At 39.8% G+C, this 25,783-nt stretch overlaps 1 protein-coding gene across 2 annotated transcripts in view; it reads right to left on the reverse strand.

Annotated features, from left to right (window-relative positions):
* Positions 1–25,783, reverse strand: part of LOC137355506 (A disintegrin and metalloproteinase with thrombospondin motifs 14) — a 216,831-nt gene that overhangs the window by 58,740 nt on the left and 132,308 nt on the right. For both annotated transcript variants that reach the window (XM_068020727.1, XM_068020728.1), the window contains exons 5-6: positions 15,171–15,254; positions 1,666–1,822 (exon numbers count right to left, since the gene is read on the reverse strand). In XM_068020727.1, the coding sequence (XP_067876828.1) occupies positions 1,666–1,822; positions 15,171–15,254 (241 nt within the window). The remainder of the gene's footprint in view (positions 1–1,665; positions 1,823–15,170; positions 15,255–25,783) is intronic.

Raw genomic sequence — 25,783 nt, forward strand, 5'->3', positions numbered from 1 at the left:
AAATCAAAACATATTTGAAGTACATTTTAAAAATTGTTCCCATAAAAACATTTTGCTACTTATGTCTAAAGGTCCAAAACCATCAAGACACATTTAGGAAATCATGCCGCTGTGATTAATACTTTCTACCCCAGCAAAAATGTGCCATATACAGGGCTAGTTACATAGTGTGAACATTGCCAAGGATCACTTTGCACTAGCAGCTCCTGCAGTGTCATTACTTTCAATATTCAGTATGGTAGCAATGTAATCAGCAGCAGAATTCAAGCACCCTTTAACAGTAACCACAATCCCTGCAGACAAACTGCTCAACAGACTGATCCAATTCATACATTGTACTGCAGATACACCCTCTGCCAGAGATAACAAGCATCAGCAAAGGCACAACTACACTAGCAGTGTATTTAGATATATCGTGGTATGGCAGATGTTTAACATGAAAAAGTAAAAGTGATAAACTTCATTTTACATACATTCCTCGATCAAGTAGTGTGCAGTTATCCAGCTATGCATAGTGAAGGTGAGATGTTGTTTTATTAAGATAGATATCTCAGTTTGTTTAATTTTGTGCAGATCATGCAAATCTAACCTTTCAGGAAATTTGGCATGCAGGAAGAACTGTTAGCAAAGATGCTTAAAGCAACCACTCAACAGAAAGCTTAATCTCATCTATTCATAATAAATACAGTACCCCTCAATAACTAGCATTCTAAAACAGCGACATTTTGATTATTGCTTAAATGCTTTTATTTTTCCATAGACAGAAAATCAGGATATTTCACCATATCCTGTCTAGCAATTATGGTATGTAAAAATATATTTAAGCAGTTATAGAAAAAATGGTACAATGGCTCTCATATGTGGTAATATACAGTTTACTTACAGGCATTATTTGAGGTTGCAACATGTATAAAAGTCCATTTAGCAATAATAAATGAGCAATATTAGCAAACAAATACATTGTTGACTCAGTGAAAACTGAAATCAATGATTAATACGAATAAAATGTACAACTTTAAAATGTCTTCAATTGCTACATAAAACTACCACCATGAGAATGCAATGGTTCTTTAAGTTAAAAGTTTTCTGCTTGGAGAATCATGCACCAGTTTTCTAATCCAATGAAATACAAGCAGGAGCCAGCATATTCATTAGGAGTTGACTAGGTAAATGTGAAAAATGAAAGGCTAAACTGGAAGACAACAAGTTTTCAATCTGTTGCACAGAATAACTGCCAGAGACAGAAAAAGTGCAGGCAATAATCACGCTGAAAACAAGCAAAGGTCAGGCATTTCTGATGGTTAGAATTTATTCAGGGAGAATAACAATAGGAAATTTAAAATAATGTGTATAAAAGGTGAAACACCAAATTAGAAATGCAAATGTGCTTCTAAAAACATGCTGCGTAAAACAAAGAAGCATTTGGGAATGAAAACTGTAAGCTTCGAAACTGGCCAGTTCAAAAATAGCAAATAAGGTTAAAGATACATCAGCACCTCGGCTTATTCGATATTTAAAAAAATGTTATTGGCATGTAGCAAATATAAATTATTTGTATAAATTTGAATATACAATTACATTCTGGAGAGGTTACCTTGATAGATGCAGAATTTAGACTGCACACACTGCAGTACTGCACATACCTGATCGAGAACAATACAGTACCTTGCATACCTGCAGGACCAAAATCTTGCCTGGTAAGGAATATGGCATGGTCATGATACTCTGTGTGCCCTGGATCGGAGCGCTGTTGAGTGTGAGCCCACCGACAAACTTGTTCTAAACTTCGAGAAGGATTCCCACGCTCTATTAAGCTGATTGACTGTAAAACAAAGAGTTCAGCCAACAACTTTTTAAAAAGACAGCTCCACAATGCTGTGGAGCAAAATTCCATTTCAGTTTTTCAGGACGCAAAATGAATTCAGGAGTCTGCATTTTCTAAATGGTGATGGCTGTACTGTGGAGACACTGAAATTGTATGCAATTCTATGTAAAATTGGCATCGCAATTTTGTTTTTAAACTTGGCATTTTCTGGAGTACAATTCCTCTGCTATTCTGCCCAAGTGTAAAACTCCATGCATGTATTTTCTTGAGGGTAGTAGATAATAATGAGGAGTGAAATCCCTGTCTGATTTTTCCCCCCCTCTCTAGCCCAGGGCTGCTAAGGCCAACCAGAGCAGCTCCAACTGCCGTCCTGCCCGAGATCATCAAATTCAGAACATACCTGGAGCCTTATGTCTGCATAGCTTAGCACCATTTCATAGAATGCACTTGAAGACCAAACAGTCAATCAATCATTTAAATCACATTGAGTTCATTATATACAATTTTACTTCTAATATTCTTGCTCAATCTGTTAATTCCATGAATTGCCGCATATTAGAATATAAAGAATATTAATCCATGTTCTTCTGTGGAAAAAGTCTCCAAAGTTAGGAGAAAAGTTATCTTACCCTGATCTGAGTGCTCTGCACAAATTTTCCCCTTTTACAGACAGAAAATATTTACTATTTGTCTTTTATGCTTTGATTTATATATTAACAATCTTATAAGCTTTTTTTTAAAATTCCCTTTGACTTGCTCACTTCTGAAGGTACAAATACGTGCCACAATGTGTGATTCCATGGACACCTCTGTCCCTCCAGTATCTCATCCAAAGTGGCTCGTCTTCATACAAACTGACAGAGGTAAGTGCTGAGAGACAATGTAACAGAGAGTGATTAAGCCCTCATCAAACAAACACAAGGATCAGCTGGCACATGTTCCATGAGGTGACATGCTGAACCATTACGGGAGTTAATTTTCTTAGCATTTTCTATGCAGTTCAAATAATTTACAGTATACCTCAATTACACAGCCAAAGAACAGTTCAGTATTTCATAAATGTAAATTATTATGAGTAAGCAATGAACCCAACTGTATAGGTAATAAGACTACACCAAACGCCATAAATCAATAAATTTTTCTACTTGTTTATCTCACTCAGTTGTTTTAAAGGGACTGACCATTATCACCATTTTTGGCAGATTAATTGTGTCTCTCTCTAGCACTGTACCAAATATAATTTGTCACATTTGCACACAAGAGGCTCAAACACACTGGCATTTTTGCTGCAGACATGGCAACAGCTGTTTGTTGGGCTTTTCTGGTTCGGCAGCTGAGTGATCTATAGGAGTAAAGGTGCTATGGATTTGTAAGAAGTATGTGTCAGGCACACAAAAAACTTGTTTTCCTCCTCTGAAGAACAAAAGTTATCTGAAAGCAATGCATCTTCAATGGCAAAATTCAGAGCCGAAACGAATACACCAATTTATAACCTGAATTAATTGCCACTGAAGGTTGATTGATATAGGCAAGATTTTCTTAAGTTTACTGCAGATCTAGATACTAGCATGTTTTTCCCTATTCACAAGATTGGTATGAGTACAAAACAGGGAAACCACTTTGTACTTGCATTCGTCTGTACAATTAACAGTAGCAAATGGAGGAAATGCTCATTGATTTGAGAAGATTTTTTGATTCCAACGATTGGACATTATTGCTTACATTATAATAGTGACTATATGTCAAAAGTAGTTCACTGGTTCCAAGGCTATGCAGTGCTATATAAATGCAAAGTTTTATTCTGTGTTTTAATAAGGCTATATATATATATATATATATATATATATATATATATATATATATATATGCCCCATTTATCAATATCGGCGATCACACTCTGGAAGTGGTTCAAGAGTTCACCTACCTAGGCTCAACTATCACCAGTAACCTGTCTCTCGATACAGAATTAAACAAGCGCATGGGAAAGGCTTCCTCTGCTATGTCCAGACTGGCCAAGAGAGTGTGGGAAAATGGCGCACTGACACAGAACACAAAAGTCCAAGTGTATCAAGCCCGTGTCCTCAGTACCTTGCTCTATGGCAGCGAGGCCTGGACAACGTACGTCAGCCAAGAGCGACGTCTCAATTCATTCCATCTTTGCTGCCTCTGGAGATTCCTTGGCATCAGGTGGCAGGACCGTATCTCCAACACAGAAGTCCTTGAGGCGGCCAACATCCCCAGCATGTACACCCTACTAAGCCAGCGGCGCCTGAGATGGCTTAGCCATGTGAGTCGCATGGAAGATGGCAGGATCCCCAAGGACACATTGTACAGCGAGCTCGTCACTGGTACCAGACCCACTGGCCGTCCATGGCTCCGCTTTAAAGAAGTCTGCAAACGCGACATGAAGTCGCCAGTGACTACACTTCAAAAAGTACTTCATTGGCTGCAAAGTGCTTTGAGAAGTCTGGTGGTCCTGAAAGGCACTGTATAAATGCAAGTCTTTCTTTCTTCATAGTATAGCACGCAGTCAGAAGGTTGTGATTCGAAATGCACGTTTCCCGAGGGAGATGGGGAAGACAGGCAACGGCTGTCCATTAATCTGTCTGACTTGTACGCACTTTCAGGTGTGGCATCTTTGAAAGGTATGTTGCACAAGACACAAGACTTTAATATATTTAGAGATTCATTTTAATTGGGTGCCAGACAAGCTGTATGATCAGTCTGAAAGCATGAAGCATTGATACAGGCCAACTGAATAACTAAAATATCTCCAATTACCAAATTATATGTAGATATTTTAAATGTGGGAATACATTGCTTTTAACTTTTTTTTAAAGCAATATTAGAATCAGTTTTTCCATACAAACCGTTAATCAGAATTTGTCTAGGAGAAGCACATTTGGCTACTAGGACATCTGAAGGACTTGCTTTGATCTTCAAACCGTCATCTGCAACATGAGTTCATTTGCTCCGCATCCCAAAAACACACAGGTAGACATTCACCTGTCATTCTACAGTTGGTCAAAGAAAGCATTTTGTCTCCTGCATAAAAAGTTCTGATTCAAGACACAGATAGATTCACTAAATATATACTGAAGTGTGAATCATAAGCCTCTATAGTCAGACTCCAGATATCTTAATGTAACAGTTACATAAAGCTCTTACGTTTTACAGAGAAAAATGAGACTTACAGACACAGATGGACAGAATAGCCTGTTTTACCACACCTGGACAGCAAATGCAATAACAATGAACATGGTTCTCCACTTTATCTCTCACAGATGCCACCCACTAATGTGCAAACTCACCAATTCTTTGAGAAGCGCATCTTAAAATTCCTGTGTGGGCAAAAGGCCATGAAAACAACTAGAGTATCCGCAGCTCCGCAGAGGGGGAGAATTTCTTTTCAATTCGTTCTTGGATTTGAGTGTCACTCGCTAGACCAGTATTAGTTGCCCATTCCCAAGTGTCCTTGAGAAGGTGATGGTGAGCCACCTTCTTGAACCACTGCAGTCCATGTGGTGCAGGTACACCCACAGTACCGTTAGGGAGGAGTTCCACAATTCTGATCGAGTGACAGTGAAGAAGCGGTGCTATAGTTCCACATCATGATGGTGTTCAACTTGGAGGGGAACTTGCATGGTGCTCCCATGCGCCTCTGCCCATGTTCTTCTCGTGGTAGAGATCTTGGTGCTGTCAACAGAGCCTTCGCAATTTGCTGCAGTGCATCTTGTAGATGGTAAACACTGCTGCCACTGTACGCCAATGACGGACAGAGTGAAGATTTAAGGTGTTGATCAAGTGGACTGCTTTGTCTTGGATGGTGTTAAGTTTCTTCAGTGTTGTTAGAGTTGCACTCATGTGGTACGTGCTGCATGCAGGCATGGACTGCTTCAGTATGAGGAGTTGTGAATGGTACTGAACACTGTGCAATCAAGGAACTTCTGACCTCATGTTGGAGGAAAAGTCATTGATGAAGCAGCTGAAGAAGGCTGGGCCTAGGACACTAGCCTGAGGAACCCTGCAACAATGTCCTTGGGCTGAGATGATTGGCTTCCAACTACCACAATCCTTTGTGCTAGATATGACTCCAACCAGTAGAGAGTTTTCTCCCGATTCCCACTGACTTCTATTTTGCTAGCACTCCTTGACGTCACACCCGGTCAAATGTTGAAAAATCAGCACCATAAGTTTCTGACTCTAGGACTGGAAATTGCAACTGCAAGGAATTGCTGCCTGCAACATGGCCTCTTTGTATTGCGCCTCATTGAGCATGGAAATCCAAGCCACCCCACTAGCATTTGGAGCAATCCGTCCCTCAGAAACCTTCAGAAAAAGGTCCAAAGTCCATTTACTTTGGCACTTGAAAGAAGTTCTGCGCATTCCTGTTGATATCAATTAGGTACATCAATCCACTCCCTGCTCTTATAAAAGAGCATCATAAGACAACTCTGTCTGCAGTTATACAGAGATAAAAGGTACAACTCATGGAAGTATAGAGTTTTGATATCTAACTTCTAGCTGAGGCCATATTCTTTTGGTAGCTCACATAGGAGGATTCTTAAGTAAATATGAATGAGGTGATATATGTTCCAATGCACTCATGCATGGCTGTCACATTTCATGTTGGCATTCAGCAATTTTGAAGTCAAGTGGAAAAACTAATCCCTATGTGCTAAAAGTTTGGTTAGAAAAGACACCACTTGTCCAGCAATTCTCAGCTATTAAACATAGCAGCCAGATCAGCTCAGTGAAAAGGGACACTCAACGGTATGCACAGTGAAGTGCAGAAAGCTTAAATTCCTCCACCTTTATGGTATTACTGTATGAGGGATGTGAGGGCCAAGCACGTCACAACTGCTTCTAATAATCCTCCCACTGTCTTAAAATATATGATTCAAGGACTTGACTTCCTTTAAATGATACAGAATACGTTAATTCAAGGCAACTGTTTAAAGTTAGCAGCCACAGAAATCATAGATTGATAACTCATCCATATACTTTAAGGAAAAAAAATCAAAATAAATCAAATGAGGTCAACACAACCCAGGTTCCAAGAAAAGAGTATCGACTAAAATAATAATTGATTAGTCCAACCTAAAGTCTTGGGCTGGACAGTAAACTGCTCTTTATACTACCCACGTTGGCAATTTGTGATCTTTACACCAATATTGGTGTAAAGTCTAGTGACTAAAAATAATGATATCTGAGTATTCTATGATCACTGAAATGAATCCCCCACACAGCTACTACATGGATTGGCACACACTAGGCAGTAAAAAATATTTCTGGAAACTTGTTAAATAAAACTTTTTCAAGGAATGTGAAGCATCTGTGCTTGCAAGTGATGGGCATGTAAACTGCCTAATTACTTATTCAATAGCCACACTCTAATGTATCTCTTAGTAGAATACAAACCAGACTCCTAATGACCAAATGAGTAAATTGTGTGAGTGAAAGTGAATATGAGAAGGAGTGTTTGTGTGGGGGTGGGAAAGAGGGGGTGCTATGGGTTTCAGTACATCTTATTTAAGCTTAATTTTCCAATAATTTATGCAAAACTCATGCTTTAACAGCTAACCAACAGTGGACAAATTCCATCATCCATGGGTACTTCTGGGACAAAATATATGTCCTGCTCACATTTAGGAAAGTCGAGAGTAAGAGGCAATAAGGAGCCGATAAAGAAATTAAGTAAAGGTACCATGCAAAGTCCCTTATTTCAAGACTGAAGACAGCGATATCCGAAAATTGGCTGGATGTGAAAAAGGCCATTTAAATACATGTTCTGTTTTACTGGAAGCACTACTAATCATTTTAATGCATTTAATTGCTTTGCAGTATTTGTATTTTTTAGAACCATCTATTTATATCCAAGATCCATAGACTAATAAACTTCTAAGTATACTTGGGCAATTGAAGAATGCTGATTTCTAACTTAAGGATCAGTGACAAGACATTTCCACATGAACTGAAGTACTGAAACATTATGCTGTATAACTTGGCATTCATCTCACTTACTGTATTTTTTTCCACCATCACAGGATGACAGGGCTTCGAAATGGAACATTTCTCCATGTTGAGTACCAGTGTTAGTGTAGACCACTCCTAGGCCATATAGGCACATAGAGTAGAACTTGACTTCTTCTACGTAGCTCTTCAGATTCAAAACATTACTCAGTGTAACAGGTCTAGACTACCTACTTTCTATTCACATAGCTATTTAATCTATTTTTATAGTGGCTACTGAAACAAGTGGCAAAAAGATTAAATTTATTGTAATTCTTGAAACTGAGACTGCAGATTTCTTCAAAGAATTTTATTCCAAAAGGGTCTCTCTGAAGGGCATGGTGGTTCATGACAAAGGGAGCAAAGGCTATTTGACTCTTGATTGCAAATCCTTATAGAGCCAGAAATCCCTCTGATTAGGTTGCATATCCCACCTTAGCCATAGCACATGAACTGTAGTGAATGGCATACAGAAAGAGTATTAGGTAGATCTATCATCCAAAGACTATTTGCTTGGGGTGGGGTGGGGTGGGGGGCATAGAATTACAGTATGCAGTTATACTGTCAACTCTGCATTGTAGCAAAATGGTTTTCACTTTGCGGCATCACAAAAATTGAAACAGTATAAATCCAGGCCAGGTCCTAATCGGATTCCCAAACACAATCGTGCAAGACCATCACTTAGGATGACATTCTTGCAGTCTTTGGGTGTGACACCACAAGGAGTGTAACTCAAGCACAGTGTCATGCTAGCTGTAAGAGGTCTGCAGTGTTTGGAGAAAATAGATGCTCCTATTCACACCCTGAAAACAATCAAAATTTGGCATCTCTCAGAAGAGGACGTGCGCTCACTAAAGCCAAAAGAGTATAGTTCTAGCCAGTCACCACAAATAAGGTGCTACGAGCTGCAAACTGATTATGTAGCTATTTATCAGAAATTGAAAGCACAGCACAACTGCCGCCACAGCTTGCAGTGGGAAAAAAAGAGCCTTTCACTATTTTCTGCTGGATGAGAGCCGCAGCTTCATATCAGTTCTCACATCTCTTCAACGAAGGCAGCTGTAGAGTAAATCACACTTACACAGCAAAGGAATAAAAGTATTACAAAACATTAAATAAGCTCTATATACTCCATATTATGAATGAGTAGAAAGGCACAAACTGTATACAGCCTACTCTTCTTAATTCAGAGTCACTAACTTAAGTGACTTAATTGGAATCATTTGATAATCTGTTTTTTTCTAAAGCAATCTACTCCCATTCATTATTTATATTGCTGAATTTGAATTACTGGACAATGAATATATGGATTTTCAAAAAGCATCTGATAAATAGACTTGTTAACAAAACTGAAGTCCATGAGATAAGAGGGCAATAGCAGCATGTACAAAATTGACGAACGGATAGAAAACAGAGAGTTATGGTGAATGGCTATTTTTCAGACTTTTGGAGGTATACAGTGGTGTTTTCCAAGGTTCGGTATCTTTTTTAAAAATTCATTCATGGGATGTGGGTGTTGCTGGCCAGGCCAGCATTTATTGCCCATCCCTAATTGCCCTTGAGAAGATGGTGGTGAGCTGCCTTCTTGAACTGCTGCAGTCCATGTGGGGTAGGTACACCCACAGTGCTGTTAGGAAGGGAGTTCCAGGATTTTGACCCAGTGACAGTGAAGGAACGGCGATATAGTTCCAAGTCAGGATGTTGTGTGGCTTGGAGGGGAACTTGCAGGTGGTGGCGTTCCCATGCATTTGCTGCCCTTGTCCTTCTAGTTGGTAGAGGTCGTGGGTTTGGAAGGTGCTGTCCAATGAGCTTGGTGCGTTGCTACAGTGCATCTTGTAGACGGTAGGTACACACTGCTGCCAATGTGTGTCAGTGGTGGAGGGAGTGAATGTTTGTAGATGGAGTGCCAATCAAGCGGGCTGCTTTGTCCTGGATGGTGTCGAGCTTCTTTAGCATTGTTGGAGCTGCATCCATCCAGACAAGTGGAGAGTATTCCATCGCACTCCTGACTTGTGTCCTGTAGATGGTGGACAGGCTTTGGGGAGTCAGGAGGTGAGTTACTCGCCTCAAGATTCCTAGCCTCTGACCTGCTCTTGTAGCCACGGTATTTATATGGCTACTCCAGTTCAGTTTTCGGTCAATGGTAGCCCCTAGGATGTTGATAGTGGGGGATTCAGCGATGGTAATGCCATTGAATCAAAGCCACTGCTGTTTTTGATATATGCCAATGAATTAAACTGGGGTAGAGGACACAATTTTGAAATTTTCAGATGAAATGAAACTTGAAAGTGTAGTAAACACTAAGGAAGATAGTAATAAACTTTAAGAGGGCACAGACTGGCTGGTGGGATGGGCGGACACAAGACAGATAAAATTCAACATAGGAAAGCAGGAGGTGATACATTTTGGTAGGAAGAATGAGGAGAAACAATACAAGCTAAATGGTACAATTTTAAATGGAGCACAAGAACAGGGAGAACTGGGGGAGTTTGTGCACAAATCTTTGAAGGTGGCAGGACAGGGAAACAAAGCTGTTAATGAAGCATATGGCATCCTGGGCTTTATGAAGAGAGTACAAAAGCCAGGAAGTTATGCTAGACCTATATAAAACACAAGTTCAGAACCAGCTGGAATACTGCGTCTAATTCGAGGCACCACTCTTTAGGAAAGGCATGAAGATTTTGGAGAGGGTACAGAAGAGATTTATTAGAATGGTTCCAAGGATGGGGGATTACAGTTGCACAGACAGACTAGAGAAGCTGGGGTTGTTCTCCTTAGAACAGCAAAAGCTAAGAGAAGATTTATTAGAGATGCTTAAAATCATGCAGGGTTTAGATAAATAAATATAAACTGTTTCCAATGGATGAAGGGTCAATAACCAGAGCGCACAGATCTAAAGTGACTGGCAAAAGATCTAGAGGTGACATGAGGAAAAACTTCTTTATGCAAAGAGTGGTTAAGATTTGCAATGTACTACCTGATAGTGTGGTGGAAACAGACTCAGTAGTAGCATTCAGATGAAAATCAGATACGTACTTGAAGGAGAAAAAATTGCAGGAAGATGGTAAAGAGTGGGGAGTAGGACTAACTGGGTTGCTCTTCGAAGGAGCCAGCACAAACTCGATAGGGTGAAGGGCCTCTTTCAATACTGCACAATTCTATATGATTCTTCTGGCACAAAAAAATTTGAATTATTAGCAGACTGTACTTTGAGGAAAACTACTTTCAAAGAATGGTTAAGGCTTTAGATGATGAAAGTGAGTTATCCAAGTTCTTTCATTTATTTCTTAAATACACCAAGATACCACCGAAATGGTGCAACACATGTAAGTAGGTTGTTTGGAATTATTTGTTCTACTGACAAGTTGCATCCAAGAACTCTAGAAACATGGCCCCTGTGAAATTTGCACTTGTCCTTTAAAGGATGTGGCAGTGATTTAAATTTCAGGAACATAATCGCTTGTGAAGGATGATATTGAACACAATTTTCGGCAACAATCTGAATGTGAGCTATCGATAGCCTGATCTGAATGCCAAAGAAAAGAAAATATAATTCATTCATTATATAGCTTAAAGCATATAAAATTCAACAACTTAGCACATAGGAACCAGAGCAAGCAGCATTACTGTTTGAGACTAAAAAGAGACTTAATGACACATGATAATGGAATACACATACATGCATGGAGAACAGAATCACATGCCAGTATCGAGTGCCTGACAATACACCAGAGCTTCTCCAATGTCTAGACTGGGGGCTTTACCTTTCTACAGAGTATGGCAAGCTGGAAAAGGCATCTGATGAAATTTCAAGGAGTGCTGCTCAAGACTCCGATATTCTGACAACCTTGTTTTTTCTCCATTCTTTTATCATAGTTCATAAAAATAAAGTGGTTGTCCTGGAACCAGAAATCAAATCTCTGCCTTTAGTTAATAAATGCCTTTGTAATGGGGAAAAAATGGATGTCAAGAGAATGTCTACTGTTCAGACAGTCATCGTTGTCAGCTGGTACCCTACACCTTTCAAAAGCCGAGTCATCACTCTAAGTCTGAGAGGAACCATGCCAGATTAGATGAGTTAAAGATCAAGAGGTCAGTTGATGTTCAGCTCCTGCAAATCCAACAGCCAAGTTTTCCCTAGCAAGCCCAGGGTCATCAGACTTTGTAACACTTTCTCAGGATCAACATTCCATTCGAAGAGAATAAAAGACAATCAGGAGTTGCAGGTCAATAGTGAGCATGAAAGGACTGCAATGCTAGCTGCATTGCTCAGTGGAATCAGCTTGTGACTAGAATCATATGCTCTGGTTTTACTATCTGTGGAAATAAAAACCCCATTGCTTGAGAGAGGCGTCAATGCAGCAGAAAATTGAATTTTAGCATATTTTGAGACCATGAAGGCCAACTGTCCAATGAATTATAGTCAATCTTCACATTTTTAGGCAAGTATGTCAAAGACCAGAGAACAAACAGGGTTCACTTATAATGAGCTCAAAGGATCTTGCACCTAAAACCAAAAATGTAACTGCTACAAATGCTTCAATGATCACAAATATTTTATTCGTAGATTTTTTCCCCCTCAATATTCGAATGGATAACTCCTGCTCGATGGTTCTCAAATTCCTTAAGTGATGGACAGTCTCATTCACAAGGCATTGGCAAGCACCTATGAGATGGTTATTGAGAAAGTCTAAATTAATTGAGATTTTTAAAAAAAATCCTTGCTTCTCTAATACTCGGGACTTGTCAGATTATAAAAATTGCCACATACTGCAAGAGAATCAGATGAACCATCCATCTAAATAAGGTAGACTTATATGTACTGCAAGCAAAGAATGACTCTCACCGTTGACAGGCACTTCATGAATATTGTGGATGTCGGGTTAAAAGGGACAAACCTTGTGATTTCACCCTTGCCCCATTGAACAATCCATCTATCCTAGCACATATTCTAATAAAGTTTTAGTTTACTACTCAATCATTGTTTCTTACTGGCTTCTTTGCCCAGGGTTTCTCCATGCCATACTTCATTCCCAAAATCAGATGGAGAGCTTCTAGTCAGTCTCTAGACCTCAAACAAAGCTGTTTCTATTTTAAGTAAGTGATACCTGTAAAAGTTGGCCTATCTTTTAATTTTCATACGGTCAGTGATGACTAGGAACATTGCATAGGGAACCACATGCTTGGACCCACATCCTCTCACTGGGGACGCAAAATAGAAATCTGAATTATTTCTAACATGAGAATGTTTCAGCTCCTTTAAGCATTTAAAAGTATAATTAGCAGGTTGGAAAATTCATCAAATCCTGATAAATATAACAGGAAAATAAACAAATTTTAAAACCATGATATATAGAAAATATTTGGAGGGGGTTAGTGAATTACCAAATAAATCAAGCTACTGAATGGCAATTCTGAATTATTAAAAGAAAGGTAATCAATATATGCAGGGCTGGTTTACTATGGTTTATTTTTGTAAATGTTGACTGGTATACCACACACAGGTTGATTTCATAAGTCTACGTTTAGTGATGCAGAGCTTCTGTATGGAGTTGAGACCACGTGGAACCTGGTGGTTCAATGTGGGGACCGAATTCTTACTGCATATGTCACGGGGCAATGGATAATCTCTTGTCTTTATTAATAATATAGAAGTAATCCTTAAGAAAAAAATTCTGTTGAAGCGAAAAAAATAATTATAACTGGTGAAAAATGTTGCTCAGTGGGAATAAAGTCCATTGGGTATGTATATCGTGAATCTTCCAAGTGGGTGAAGCAATTCTTGCATAAATATCTTTTTAGTTAACAATTAAAATAATTTTGGTAATAATCTGAACCACAGAACCAATGACAAGTTGAACATTTTATACTGATGATAAATTTCAGAAAATGTTGACTAGCTGGAATAAAATTAACTTTTGCTGTGCTAACTTTGATATTTGCCAATAAAAATGTAATAACAGACGGCACCCGTTTGGCAGACTAAACTTATTTAAGGTTTTTACAAGCATGTAGAGGAACACCCCAGGGCTATTTTGTCTGTGGACACCTTAAAATTCTATTTCAAAAAGTTAAACCAAAATTGATACATCTTCAGTGTGCATCAAGCTGTTTACAAGAGTTCAGCGTCGAGTGTTGTGAAGGAAGCTCAAAGAAATGGATTAATTAGAGGCACTCAATTCCTGCAGCTACTGCATCTGTGGTACATCAAAGTGTTTAAATGTATCATTGCTGTCACTATTTTACTGTCATTAAATCTATCTTATGCAATAGCATATCATTCGGCCCACCATGAGCATGCCAGAGGAGACTCACTAGTATGGAAATAAAGAGATAGCCAACACTAGCTCTTGGCTCTTGAAAGCCAGGCAGCCAAGCTGTAATTAGTAAAGGCTCCTGGGATGAAGCATCAAGATAGGAACGGATCACGCAAGACAGGAAATCCAAAGAGGCCATTCAGACCCATCAAATTTCCTTGGCCTACATGTAATCAAGGTGGACTCTCCCATTTAATTCTCCCAATGTGAGGGAGAGAAGCGTTAGATATGAATTCTCATAACTCTCCCTCAAAGATGGAAGAGCAAAACACTTTCGACTACCTCCCACAAACATCAGGCACAGGGCACAGTTTAAAAATAACTTGGAAATAAAAAGCTGGTGCCAGTGCCAGTAAAATTGACAGTGCAGCGGTCAGATTGTCGGAAAAACTCAGCTGGTTCACTAATGTCCTTCTGGGAAGGAAATCTGCTGCCCCGGTCTGGGACTATACGTGACTCCAGTCCCACACCGATGTGATGAACTCTAAAATGCCCTCCAAAGTTGCCTCGAGAGCCAGTCATATCAAAACCCACTTGGCCCACCACTAGCATCTGATGGCAACTAGGGATGGGGAATAAATGCCCATATTTAAGTGCCCTTGCCACATCCCAAGAATGCATTTATGCTCGATATGAGCCTCCTCCTGCACTTCATTTAACCCGATCAACATATATTTCTATTCTTTTTTCCCCTCATGAGCTTATTTAGCTTCCCTTTAAATGCATGTACAGTATTTGCCTCAGCTACTCCTGGTGGAAGCATGTTCCACATCGTTACCATTCTTTGGGTAGAGAAGTTTCTCCTGAATTCACTATTAGATTTATTAGTGACTTTCTTATATTTATGACTTCTAGTTTTGAATTCATGTGATACTCTGAGTCTCTTATAACAAATTATAGTTCATTTAAAAATGTTATAATCTATTTTGGTAAATAAATGATCACCCGCTCCAATTAACATCCAGCAATTAGTAACCTGGAGAACTATACCTTTAAAAAAAGTTATGTTGACTCACCTGTCTGTAGCCTACCATAATCATCCTGACCAAAACTATGTTGACGTGGGTACCCAATGATTCATCATGGTAGATTTCATCAACCTGTAACAACAAAACCAAATGATCTCAAACTCAAGTATATTGAAGTAAATGTGTTCCTGTTGGGCAAGCTACTGCATTCAGATGATTCTTGACTTCAGGAATGTGTTCCATCCTTTGTCTAACATACCCTTGTTGAGGTTTTACTTTACAAACTTTTTCCTTTCTATTCAACAATTAGTATTGGAAAAATCAAAAATGAGACACAGGACAATGTCAGTTTTTCTTTGTAATTAACAGCCAGCTAACAAAATTGCAGAAATGCCTAATTTTGAAACTTGCAATTTTTGCAGAGTTATTAATTAAGCAGTTTTTAAAAATGTATTCATGGTTTATCAGGGTAATGCTGTTGATGTGGTGTGTACAGATTTCTAAAAAGCAATTGATAAAGTGCCACACAACAGACTTGTGAGCAAAGTTACAGCTCATGGAATAAAAGGGATAGTAGCAACATAGATACAAAATTGGCTGGACAGTGTACATAGGGAAAACTGTTCCCATTGGTGGAAGGAGCGAGAACAAAAGGGCACAGATTTAAGGTATTTGGCAAAAGAAGCAATGGTGACATGAGGAAAAACTTTTTCACGCACCAAGTGGTTAGGATCTGGAATGCACTGAGTTTTTTTTAAATCCGTTCTTGGGATGTGGGGTGGGGGGGCGGTCACTGGCTAGGCCAGCATTTATTGCCCTTCAGCAGGTGATGGTGAGCTGCCTTCTTGAACCGCTGCAGACCTTGGGTAGGTACACCAACAGTGGTTAGGAAGGGAGTTCCAGGATTTTGACCTGGCAACAGTGAAGGAACGGTGATACAGGTCCAAGTCAGGATGGTGTGTGGCTCGGAGGGGAACTTGCAGGTGGTGATGTTACCATGCATCTGCTGCCCTGAGTGTGGGGGAGACAGGTTCAAGAGGGAATTTGATTGTTATCTGAAAAGGAAGAATGTGCCAGGCTACAGGGAGAAGGCAGGTGTGGCACTAGGTAAATTGCTATTTCGGAGAGCCAGTGCAGATACAACAGCCAAATGTCCACTTTCTGTGCTGTAACGATTCTGTAAAAGGATTACTGAACACTATAAATGGAACACTTAAATCGTGGTAACTTTACCACATTAAGCATTCACATCAGAACATTACTATTTTACTTGGTAATCCCAACTGACAGCAGCAGAGAAAGGACATAGGGAGAAGGATTGTTTGCAGGTATTCTTCTTTTCAGACTGAATTTTCAGAGAGCTAACAATCTGGCATTTAACAGAACAGTATGAATCTGTATTATTTTTGCCTCCTCACGTATATACACACAGACCTGGAAATACCCTCTTTGATTGCCGATACACTAAAGTTTTGAGTTTTAATGTCACAACCTGCATGGGAAATTATAGAAATATCTAAAAACGCCCCATATCGAACTTCGTCCAGGCCATCTTCTCCCTTCAGATTTCTCCTCCATTTCCCTTAAGGTGAGGAGCATTAACAAAAAATCTAAAACAAAAGTAAAATATTGTGAATGCTGGAAATTTGAAATAAAAACAGAATATGCTAGAAATACTCGGCAGGTCAGGCAGCATCTATGGAGAAACAAAGTTAACATTTCGGGTCAATAACATTTCATCAGAACTGAACTTTACATCAGAACAAAAGATCTAAACCATGTGTCCTATGAACCTCCTAAGTTTTGTTAGTTAGTTGGACACATGGGAAAGCTTCTAACTTCCCAGAATGAAGGTTCCATAATAAATCCAAAATTCAGGTTTTATGTCATTTGCAATATATTAACACACTTCAGGTCAACTTTCCAAGCTTTGTATAAGTGATGTTCTCAAGACTGGAGTGAGGTTTAGCCAAGTTTAGTAAGAAATATGAGGCAGAGACTTAGACAGAGGTAGCTTGCTGTTGAGCATAATGGACTCTTCTTTATTCTGAGATGTCTATGTCGGAATGGGATTCAATACTTACAAGTGGTGTTTTCAGTGCTTTGAAGAATGATGCTTTTCTTGTGATAATTTGTGTTGTTCATAACCAAATGGTTGGATGTCATAAGGGGTTGCTTGCTTTCCAACCATCACGTTTCACAAGTACTTTATCTCCTGGCTTAAGCGGTGTAGCTCTAAATTTCATGTTTCGCTCTGTATTCATTCAATCCTTCTGTTCTTGATAGTGTACATGTTAATTATTAGCTCCCCAGGGTAGCTCAGGAAGACATGTGCGCATAGGATGGGCAAAGATGAGTGTAGCAGGATATTTTCCAGTAGTCTAGTGAGGAGTCACTCTGTAATTACAAAGAAAGTGATATAGCTTTTGCTTCCATGACTTGTTCTCAGCTATAGCCGTTATGAATCACTTGTTTTCAAGGACAGCATAAATCTTTCAACTTCTCCATTATCCTTTGGCCAACGGGGTGTGATTTTCTGAGGAGTGAGCCTTAGGTAGTTCGCAAATTTGCTGAACTCATTGCTGTTGAATGGGGGTCCACTGTCACTTCTTACCGTTTGAAGGATTCCAAACAAGGCAAAGATCTGGTCAAACCTTGGGATGACTGCTTTTGTTGAGGTTGACATAACTAATTCCATGATTGGGAATCTACTGTAGTCAGCAGTGACATCAAGCAGGTGCTCACCTGTGGGCAAATCTGCGAAGTCAACACCTGTAATGAGTTCTTTTATGTTGTCTGCTGCAACATAAATGAGATGCGTGGAGTCCAGTTGGTTGAAGATTTCAAACAGGTTTATTACAGCTAAACTATTATACAGCACAGAGCTAACTATTTACAGAACCTTACTCTGGGTGTTACAGTTGCAGAGTGACTCTGGCTCCAAGTCACATGACTGCATCCTGGTACTTAACTCATTAGCATACTAAGATCTTTGCATACTAGGATCTTAAAGGCAATCATACAACATCCCCCTTCTTTCCAAAGATAAGTTTTGTATGCTAAAAGTAAAAGCATATAACATTGACTAACACTCTCCAAAGATTCCCTGCTTAAAAAGTTCCACCACACTCTCTTCTCCAACCATCAATGCTCACAGGAAAGTAATTCTTCCTCAGGGCCAAATTCTTGAGTTTGGTGGATTCATAATATTCCAAAGACTCCCCCCTCCGAATGACTTCAATTTTTATGCATTACAACAGCTGTATTGCCACATTATAGCTTCTAGGGATCAAGGACCTAATCTTCAGCTAAGTTAAATTGCCTGTTATTGAAAATTAGTTTTTATTTGACAGTTCTTCTTTTGGGCCTCCTTATCTCGAGAGACAATGGATACGCGCCTGGAGGTGGTCAGTGGTTTGTGAAGCAGCGCCTGGAGTGGCTATAAAGGCCAATTCTGGAGTGACAGGCTCTTCCACAGGTGCTGCAGAGAAATTTGTTTGTTGGGGCTGTTGCACAGTTGGCTCTCCCCTTGCGCCTCTGTCTTTTTTCCTGCCAACTACTAAGTCTCTTCGAAGTTTTTATTTGACAGCATCAAATTAACAATGGTGGGAAACTGTACGAAAAAGTCACAGCTGTCATTTTAACAGCTAGGTGGCATCTGTGTATAATTAACATGAAAACTGCCTTGATGCCCTCAGACATCTTCAATTTTTTGAGATAGAGAAAATAGATATAGATTTACTACCTTTTTTCCTACATGAAAAGCTATGCAAGATAATTTCATTGCACTTAGAGATAAAGACAACAGAACTCAAAATGCAAATTCTAAATCCATGTGTTTTCTTTGAGCCCCTTACTGAGCAAACATGTTGAGCAATAAGATTAAAAAGGCAATTCTTTCCTCAACTCCTGAATGGTCAAATCCAAGTCCCTGAGCTGTGCATATAGTAACTTTGTTTAATCAAAAGAAATATTGCCTTAATCTGTGAAAACACTACTTGTGCTTTAACAGCTTCATATAGAGTGAATGTGTTGACACTGGAAGGGATTCAATAGCAGAAGAAAGACACGAGAGGCTGCTGATGTAGAACAATAAACTGACTGGTTGTGAAAAAATAAACATACTAGTTCTGACATCAGCAGAGGACAAAGCTAACATTCAGAAATCCCATTCATTGAACTGTACAGAACCACAGATCAATCTCCTGGCAGTGAGGAGTCTCCAGTAATGCATCCTATTTAATTGTAGTGTATATATCGAAAGGGAATGTAACTTTGTTTTCCATTGTGTGATAATCTGCACCCAAGAATATTGATTTATCGGCCAGGATAACTGTTCATTGAGTAGTCAATATGAACGTTAACAGTTCTGTGGTCATACTCTGAAAATGTTAAATGCAATGAAGGCTTAAAAAGTGCATCAATTGTCCTGAATAAAGAAAAAACACTCACATTGCTAGGAAAATCTTCCAACAGGTTGCATGCAAGTTCACTGGTGCAATCTGAGGCCCTTCAGGGGATCAGTGTTTGTTACCGGTAAAGGACCGGTGGAGGACATAAATCAATAATTTTATTTCAACTAAACAGTTATTGTTTAGTTATCTTTTTCAATACCTGCACTTGGGCAGCAATCATTTGATATTTAACATTTAATTCATAATAAAAGTAAGGTTCCCAAGATCAAGGTTCTGAACAGTTAAAAAAATAGTTTCAACTCCTACATTGCTGTGCAAGTTAGCACCACAGTCAAAAGGAATGACAAAGTTGAGCTGAATTTTCAACTAAGTTTATGTTCAAGGTAGCTACAGAAATAAAACCAAATTCCAATAACCCATAATTATTTTGCCAAATTGCATTATTCCTAGATTAGAATTCCTATATTTAATTACAGCACCACTGGAATGTGACGCTTGAATAAGATTTGTGTCGTTCTGAATCAATGGCACTGTTTGAAAACACACAGAGAAAAATTAAAATAAGGCCCAAAATTACAAATTAATTTCAATCTATTATAAAGAGGTGATCAAAATGAATGGATGAAGGATTGTGCGAGGGGCAGGGGAATTCCCCATTATGTGCTACTGGCAGCTAAAGTTGTGTAGCAGGTAAAGCAGCTTGTAAAATTACTTCTATAAAGTATTAACATTCCAGTGGTTCAAGAGGTAATAGTACTTCCTAGAGTTGTACGAAGCAGGAAGCTCCCAGCTTCAATCCCCGGTCTTTACAAAGGTGGCCGACTACACCAGGGCAGCAGAGGTGATATTATCATTTATCTGTGTGTCCCCAGGCTCGGGAAGGGAAAAAAAATCACATTTAATATCATCCAGTGCACATGCATGATCAGGTAATATTAGGGTCAGGCTTGGGAATGCTGTCCTCTCTGGCCAAATGATTTACCAACACACAGCACCTAAGCTGGCAACCAAAAAAAGTGCTAAATGGCTGCAAGTGTCCAGAGGGCTGAACAGCTGCAAAGTCACACCTTTGGGTGTAGGGTGGAGAAAATCGGGGAAGAATATATTTAGCACATTTGAGGTTCTATCGACAAAATTCCATGTTACTATCATCAATTATAGATGCCACATTGATCCAAAATAACTGAATACCGCAACTTATCATACAACATCCTAAAAGGTCTTAAGATTAAAAGAATGGAAAGTCCAGAAGTTAAAAGTGCAGCAGTGGCTGTGTAATGCTACTCTTTTGAGAGTTAATTCTGTAAACCAGATTTTTATCAAACTATAAAAACACACCCTTTGTGACTTGAATTTTCTGTTTTTAGTTGAACGTGGCATGAGTTCAGCTAGTAAAAAGTTCTTTTTCTTATTTAGAAAAGTGACCTATAGTTATTCCAATCCCTGCAGGGAGAATAGACAAATGAAACCTCTATTGAAATAATACACTATTCGAATGACGAAGTCAACTACAATACTAAAGATATTGATTTTTCTAGGGCTCTTACTTTACCTAAAAATTAAAGCCCAATTACAACAAAAAAAACATATTTCTGTCAAAAAACATATTTGTCAAAAAACATTAACTAGGTTTTCTGTGTCCGAAATTGAGAAGTATTTTTGACAATACAATAATGACTGCACATTAATTGACTATTTTCCAGGCAGTCAGTAAATAATTCTTCATGCAAGCTGTAATACACATGATGCCGAATATTTTTTGGCAAAGCAGCAGTGCAGAACATGAAACTCCCAATTCTAAACGAGTACAAGATACAATCTTTGATAAATGTGTAAAGACAGAAGTACATTACTTCTTGTATTCTCTCTCCATTTCAAATAGATACATTGCAAGTAGTTACATCAAATCTACAGCACAGAAACAGGCCATGCAGCCCAACTGGTCTATGTCAGCATTTATGCTCCACACAAGCCTCCTCCCATCCCTCTTCATCTAATCCTATCACTTCTTTGGGCCTCCTTATCTCGAGAGACAATGGATACGCGCCTGGAGGTGGTCAGTGGTTTGTGAAGCAGCGCCTGGAGTGGCTATAAAGGCCAATTCTGGAGTAACAGGCTCTTCCACAGGTGCTGCAGAGAAATTTGTTTGTTGGGGCTGTTGCACAGTTGGCTCTCCCCTTGCGCCTCTGTCTTTTTTCCTGCCAACTACTAAGTCTCTTCGACTCGCCACAATTTAGCCCTGTCTTTATGGCTGCCCGCCAGCTCTGGCGAATGCTGGCAACTGACTCCCACGACTTGTGATCAATGTCACACGATTTCATGTCGCGTTTGCAGACGTCTTTATAACGGAGACATGGACGGCCGGTGGGTCTGATACCAGTGGCCTATCAGCATACCCTTCTATTCTGTCCTCCCCCTGTGAATATATAGCTTCCCCTTAAATACATAAAGCCATTTTCCTCAACTACAGATAACTGAATACATTTATAAAGAACAATCATACATTGATGGCGGAGGGTTGAGAACCAGAGGACACTGATTTAAGGTGATTGACAAAAGAAGCAAAGGTGACATGAGGAAAAACCTTTTTACGCATCGAATGGTTAACATCTGGAATTCACTGCCTGAGTGTGTGATAGAGGCAGATTCAATTGTGGCCTTCAGAAGGGAATTGGATAAGCCCTGAAAAGAAAAAAAATTGCTGGGCTAGGGGGCAAGGGAGGGGGAGTATACGAGCAGAGTTGCTCTTGCAGAGACCAGTGGCACAGTGGTTAGCACCGCAGCCTCACAGCTCCAGCGACCCGGGTTCAATTCTGGGTACTGCCTGTGTGGAGTTTGCAAGTTCTCCCTGTGTCTACGTGGGTTTCCTCCGGGTGCTCCGGTTTCCTCCCACAGCCAAAGACTTGCAGGTTGATAGGTAAATTGGCCATTATAAATTTCCCCTAGTATAGGTAGGTGGTCGGGAAATATAGGGACAGGTGGGGATGTGGTCGGAATATGGAATTAGTGTAGGATTAGTATAAATGGATGGTTAATGGTCGGCACAGATTTAGTGGGCTGAAGGGTCTGTTTCAGTGCTGTATCTCTAAATAAATAAATAAAAAAACTAGCACAGACATGATGGGCTGAATCACCTCTTTCTATGCTGTAACCATTCTATGATTCTATATCTATATTACAAAAAAAATCTGTATACTAAGATTCATCCATACAGCAAAAGCATGTCTAGGCTGTACTGCAAAGTTTGGCTATTTTGTAAATTTGTATTTAAGCAGCATGCACAAAAGAACAAGGTGGCATTCATAAATTACCTCATCACATTTTTGAAACCACATCACAGACTATGAATTGCTTTTAAGTGCAGTCTCTGTTGTTATTTAGGTAGATACAGCAGTGTCCCACAGACAGTGATGAAACAAACAAACAGTATTTCCTTTTGATGGTGATTTTTTTTTCATTCATTCCTGGATGTGATCGTCACTGGCAAGCCAGCGTTCATTACCCATCTCTAAATGCCCTGGAGGTGGTGGTGCTGAGCCACTTTCATGAACTGCTGCAGTCCATTTGGTGTAGGTACACCACAGGGATTTTGACCCAGCAGCAGCGAAGGAATGGCAACATAGTTCCATGTCAGGGTGGTGTGCGATCCGGAGAGGGACTTGCAAATGGTGGTGTCCGCATGCATCTACTGCCCTTGTTCTTCTGGGTGGAAGAGGTCGCAGGTTTGGACAGTGCAGTCAAAGGAGCCTTGGTGAATTGCTGCAGTGCATCTTGTATACGGCACACATTGCTGCCAGTGCGCCGGTGGTGGCGTGAGTGAATGTTTAAGATGATCGATGGGGTGCTGACATGCGGCTGTTTTGTCCTGGATGGTGTTGAGCTTCTTCAGTGTTGTTGGAGCTGCACGCATCCAGGCAAGTGGAGAGTATTCCATCACACTCCTTACTTGTGCCTTAGAGATGGGGAATCAGGAGGTGAGTTACTCACTGCAGAATTTCCAGTCTCTGACCTGCTCCTGTAGCCACAGTATTCACATAGTTGGTTCAGTGAAGTTTCTGGTCAATGGTAATCACCTGCCCCCGAGGATGTTGAATGTCAAGGACAGATGGTTAGATTCTCTCTAGTTGGAGATGGTCATTGCCTGGCACTTGTGTGGCACAAATGTTACATGTCACTTATCAGCCCAAGCCTAAATGTTGTCCAGCTCCTACTGCACGTGGGCACGGACTGCTTCAGTATCTGAGGAGTTATGAATGGTGCTGAACATTGTGTAATCATCAGCGGGCATCCACTTCTGACCTTATGTAGGAGGGAAGATGAAGCAACTGAGGATGATTGGGCCTAGGGCACTACCCTGAGGATTGCCTGTAGTAATGCCCTGAGGCCAAGATGATTGGCCTCCAACAATCACAACCATTTTCTTCCTTTCTGAGGGGTATGACTCTAATCAGTGAAGAGTTTTCTGCCTGATTTCCATTGACCTTAATTTTTCTAGGGATCCTTGATGGCACACTCGATCAAATTCTGCCTCGACGTCAAGGGCGTTCATTCTCACCTCACGGAGGGAAGAATGTTGGCCAGGACAACCTGCTCTTTTTTGGATAGTGCCATGGGATCTTTAACATATGCCCAAAGCACTGAAATTGGTGGAAAGGGCCTTGGTTTAACTCTAACAGGTTTGTCAAACATGACTTCACTTTCATAAACCCATGTTGACTCTGCCCAATCCATATTTTCTAAGTGCCCAATTATCATTTCCTTTAAAGGAGATTCTAGCATTTTTCCCTACTACTGATGTCAGGCTAACAGGTCAGTAGTTTCCTGTTTTCTCTCTCCCTCCTTTCTTAAATAGTGGGGTTACATTTGCTACCTTCCAATCTGCAGCAACCATTCCAGAATCTACAGAATTTTGGATGACCACCAAAGCATCCACTACCTCTACAGCCACCTCTTTCAACACTCTGGGATATAGATCATCAAGTCCAGGGAATTTATCAACTTTCAGACCCATTTTCTCCAGTACTACTTTTTTACTAATACTAATTTCTTTCAGTTACTCATTCTTGCTAGTCCCTTGGTTCTCTAGTATTCCTGGGAGGTTTGTTTATATCTTCCTGTGAAGAGACACAAAGTATTTGTTTAGTTTCTCTGCCATTTCTTTACTCCCCATTATAAATTCTCCTGTCTCTGCCTGTAGTGGGCCCACATTTGTCTCTGCCAATGTTTTCCTTTTTACATACCTGTAGAAGCTTTTACAGTCCATTTTTATGTTTCTCGTTAGTTTACTATCATATTCTATTTTCTCTTTCTTTATCAGTTTCTTGGTCCTCCTTTGCTGAATTCTAAAGTGCTCCCAATTCTCAGGCTTACCACTTTTTGGCAACTTTATAAGTCTCTTCCTTTGTGATCTAATATAATCTTTAACTTCTCTTGTTAGCCATGGTTGGATCACCTTTCCTGCTGGGTTTTTGTGCCTCAAAAGGAATGTAAATTTGTTGTAAACCATGTATTAATTCTTTAAATGCTAGCCATTGCCCGTCTACCATCATACCTTTTAATGTAGTTTCCCAATCTACCACAGCCAATTTGCCCCTCATACCTTCGTAGTCTCCCTTGTTTAGATTTAAGACCCTAGTTTTGGATTGAAGTACATCATTTTCAAACTTCATGCAAAATTCTATCATAATATGGTCACTCTTCCCTAGAGGCTCCTTTACAACAAGATTATTACTTAGCCCTTTCTCATTGCACTATACTAGATCCATAATCGCCCGTTCTCCAGTTGGTTCCTCAACATACTGTTCTAGAAAACCATCTCGTGTACATTCCAGGAATTTGTCCTCAACAGCATTAGTACTAATTAGGTTTATCCAGTTAATATGTAGATTGAAGCCCCCCATGACTACTGTATTACCCTTGTTACATGAACCTTTAATTTCTTGATTTATACTGTGCCCTACATTACCACTACTGTTTGGTGACCTATGAACAACTCCTACCAATGTTTGCTGCCCCTTGCTGTTTCTTAGCTCCACCCAAACTGATTCTACATTTTGATCTTTCGATCTAAGATCCTTTCTCACCAACATACTGATCTCATCCTTTAAGAACAGTGCTACCCCACCTCTTTTCCTTTTTGCCCATCCTTCCTAAATGTCGAATACCCTGGGACATTCAGTTTCCAGCCTTGGTCAACCTGCAGCCACGTCTTCATAATGAAAATTAGATCATATCTATTTACTTCCA

Source organism: Heterodontus francisci, chromosome 42 (genome assembly GCF_036365525.1).
Source record: "Heterodontus francisci isolate sHetFra1 chromosome 42, sHetFra1.hap1, whole genome shotgun sequence".
NCBI classification, from domain to species: Eukaryota; Metazoa; Chordata; class Chondrichthyes; order Heterodontiformes; family Heterodontidae; genus Heterodontus; species Heterodontus francisci.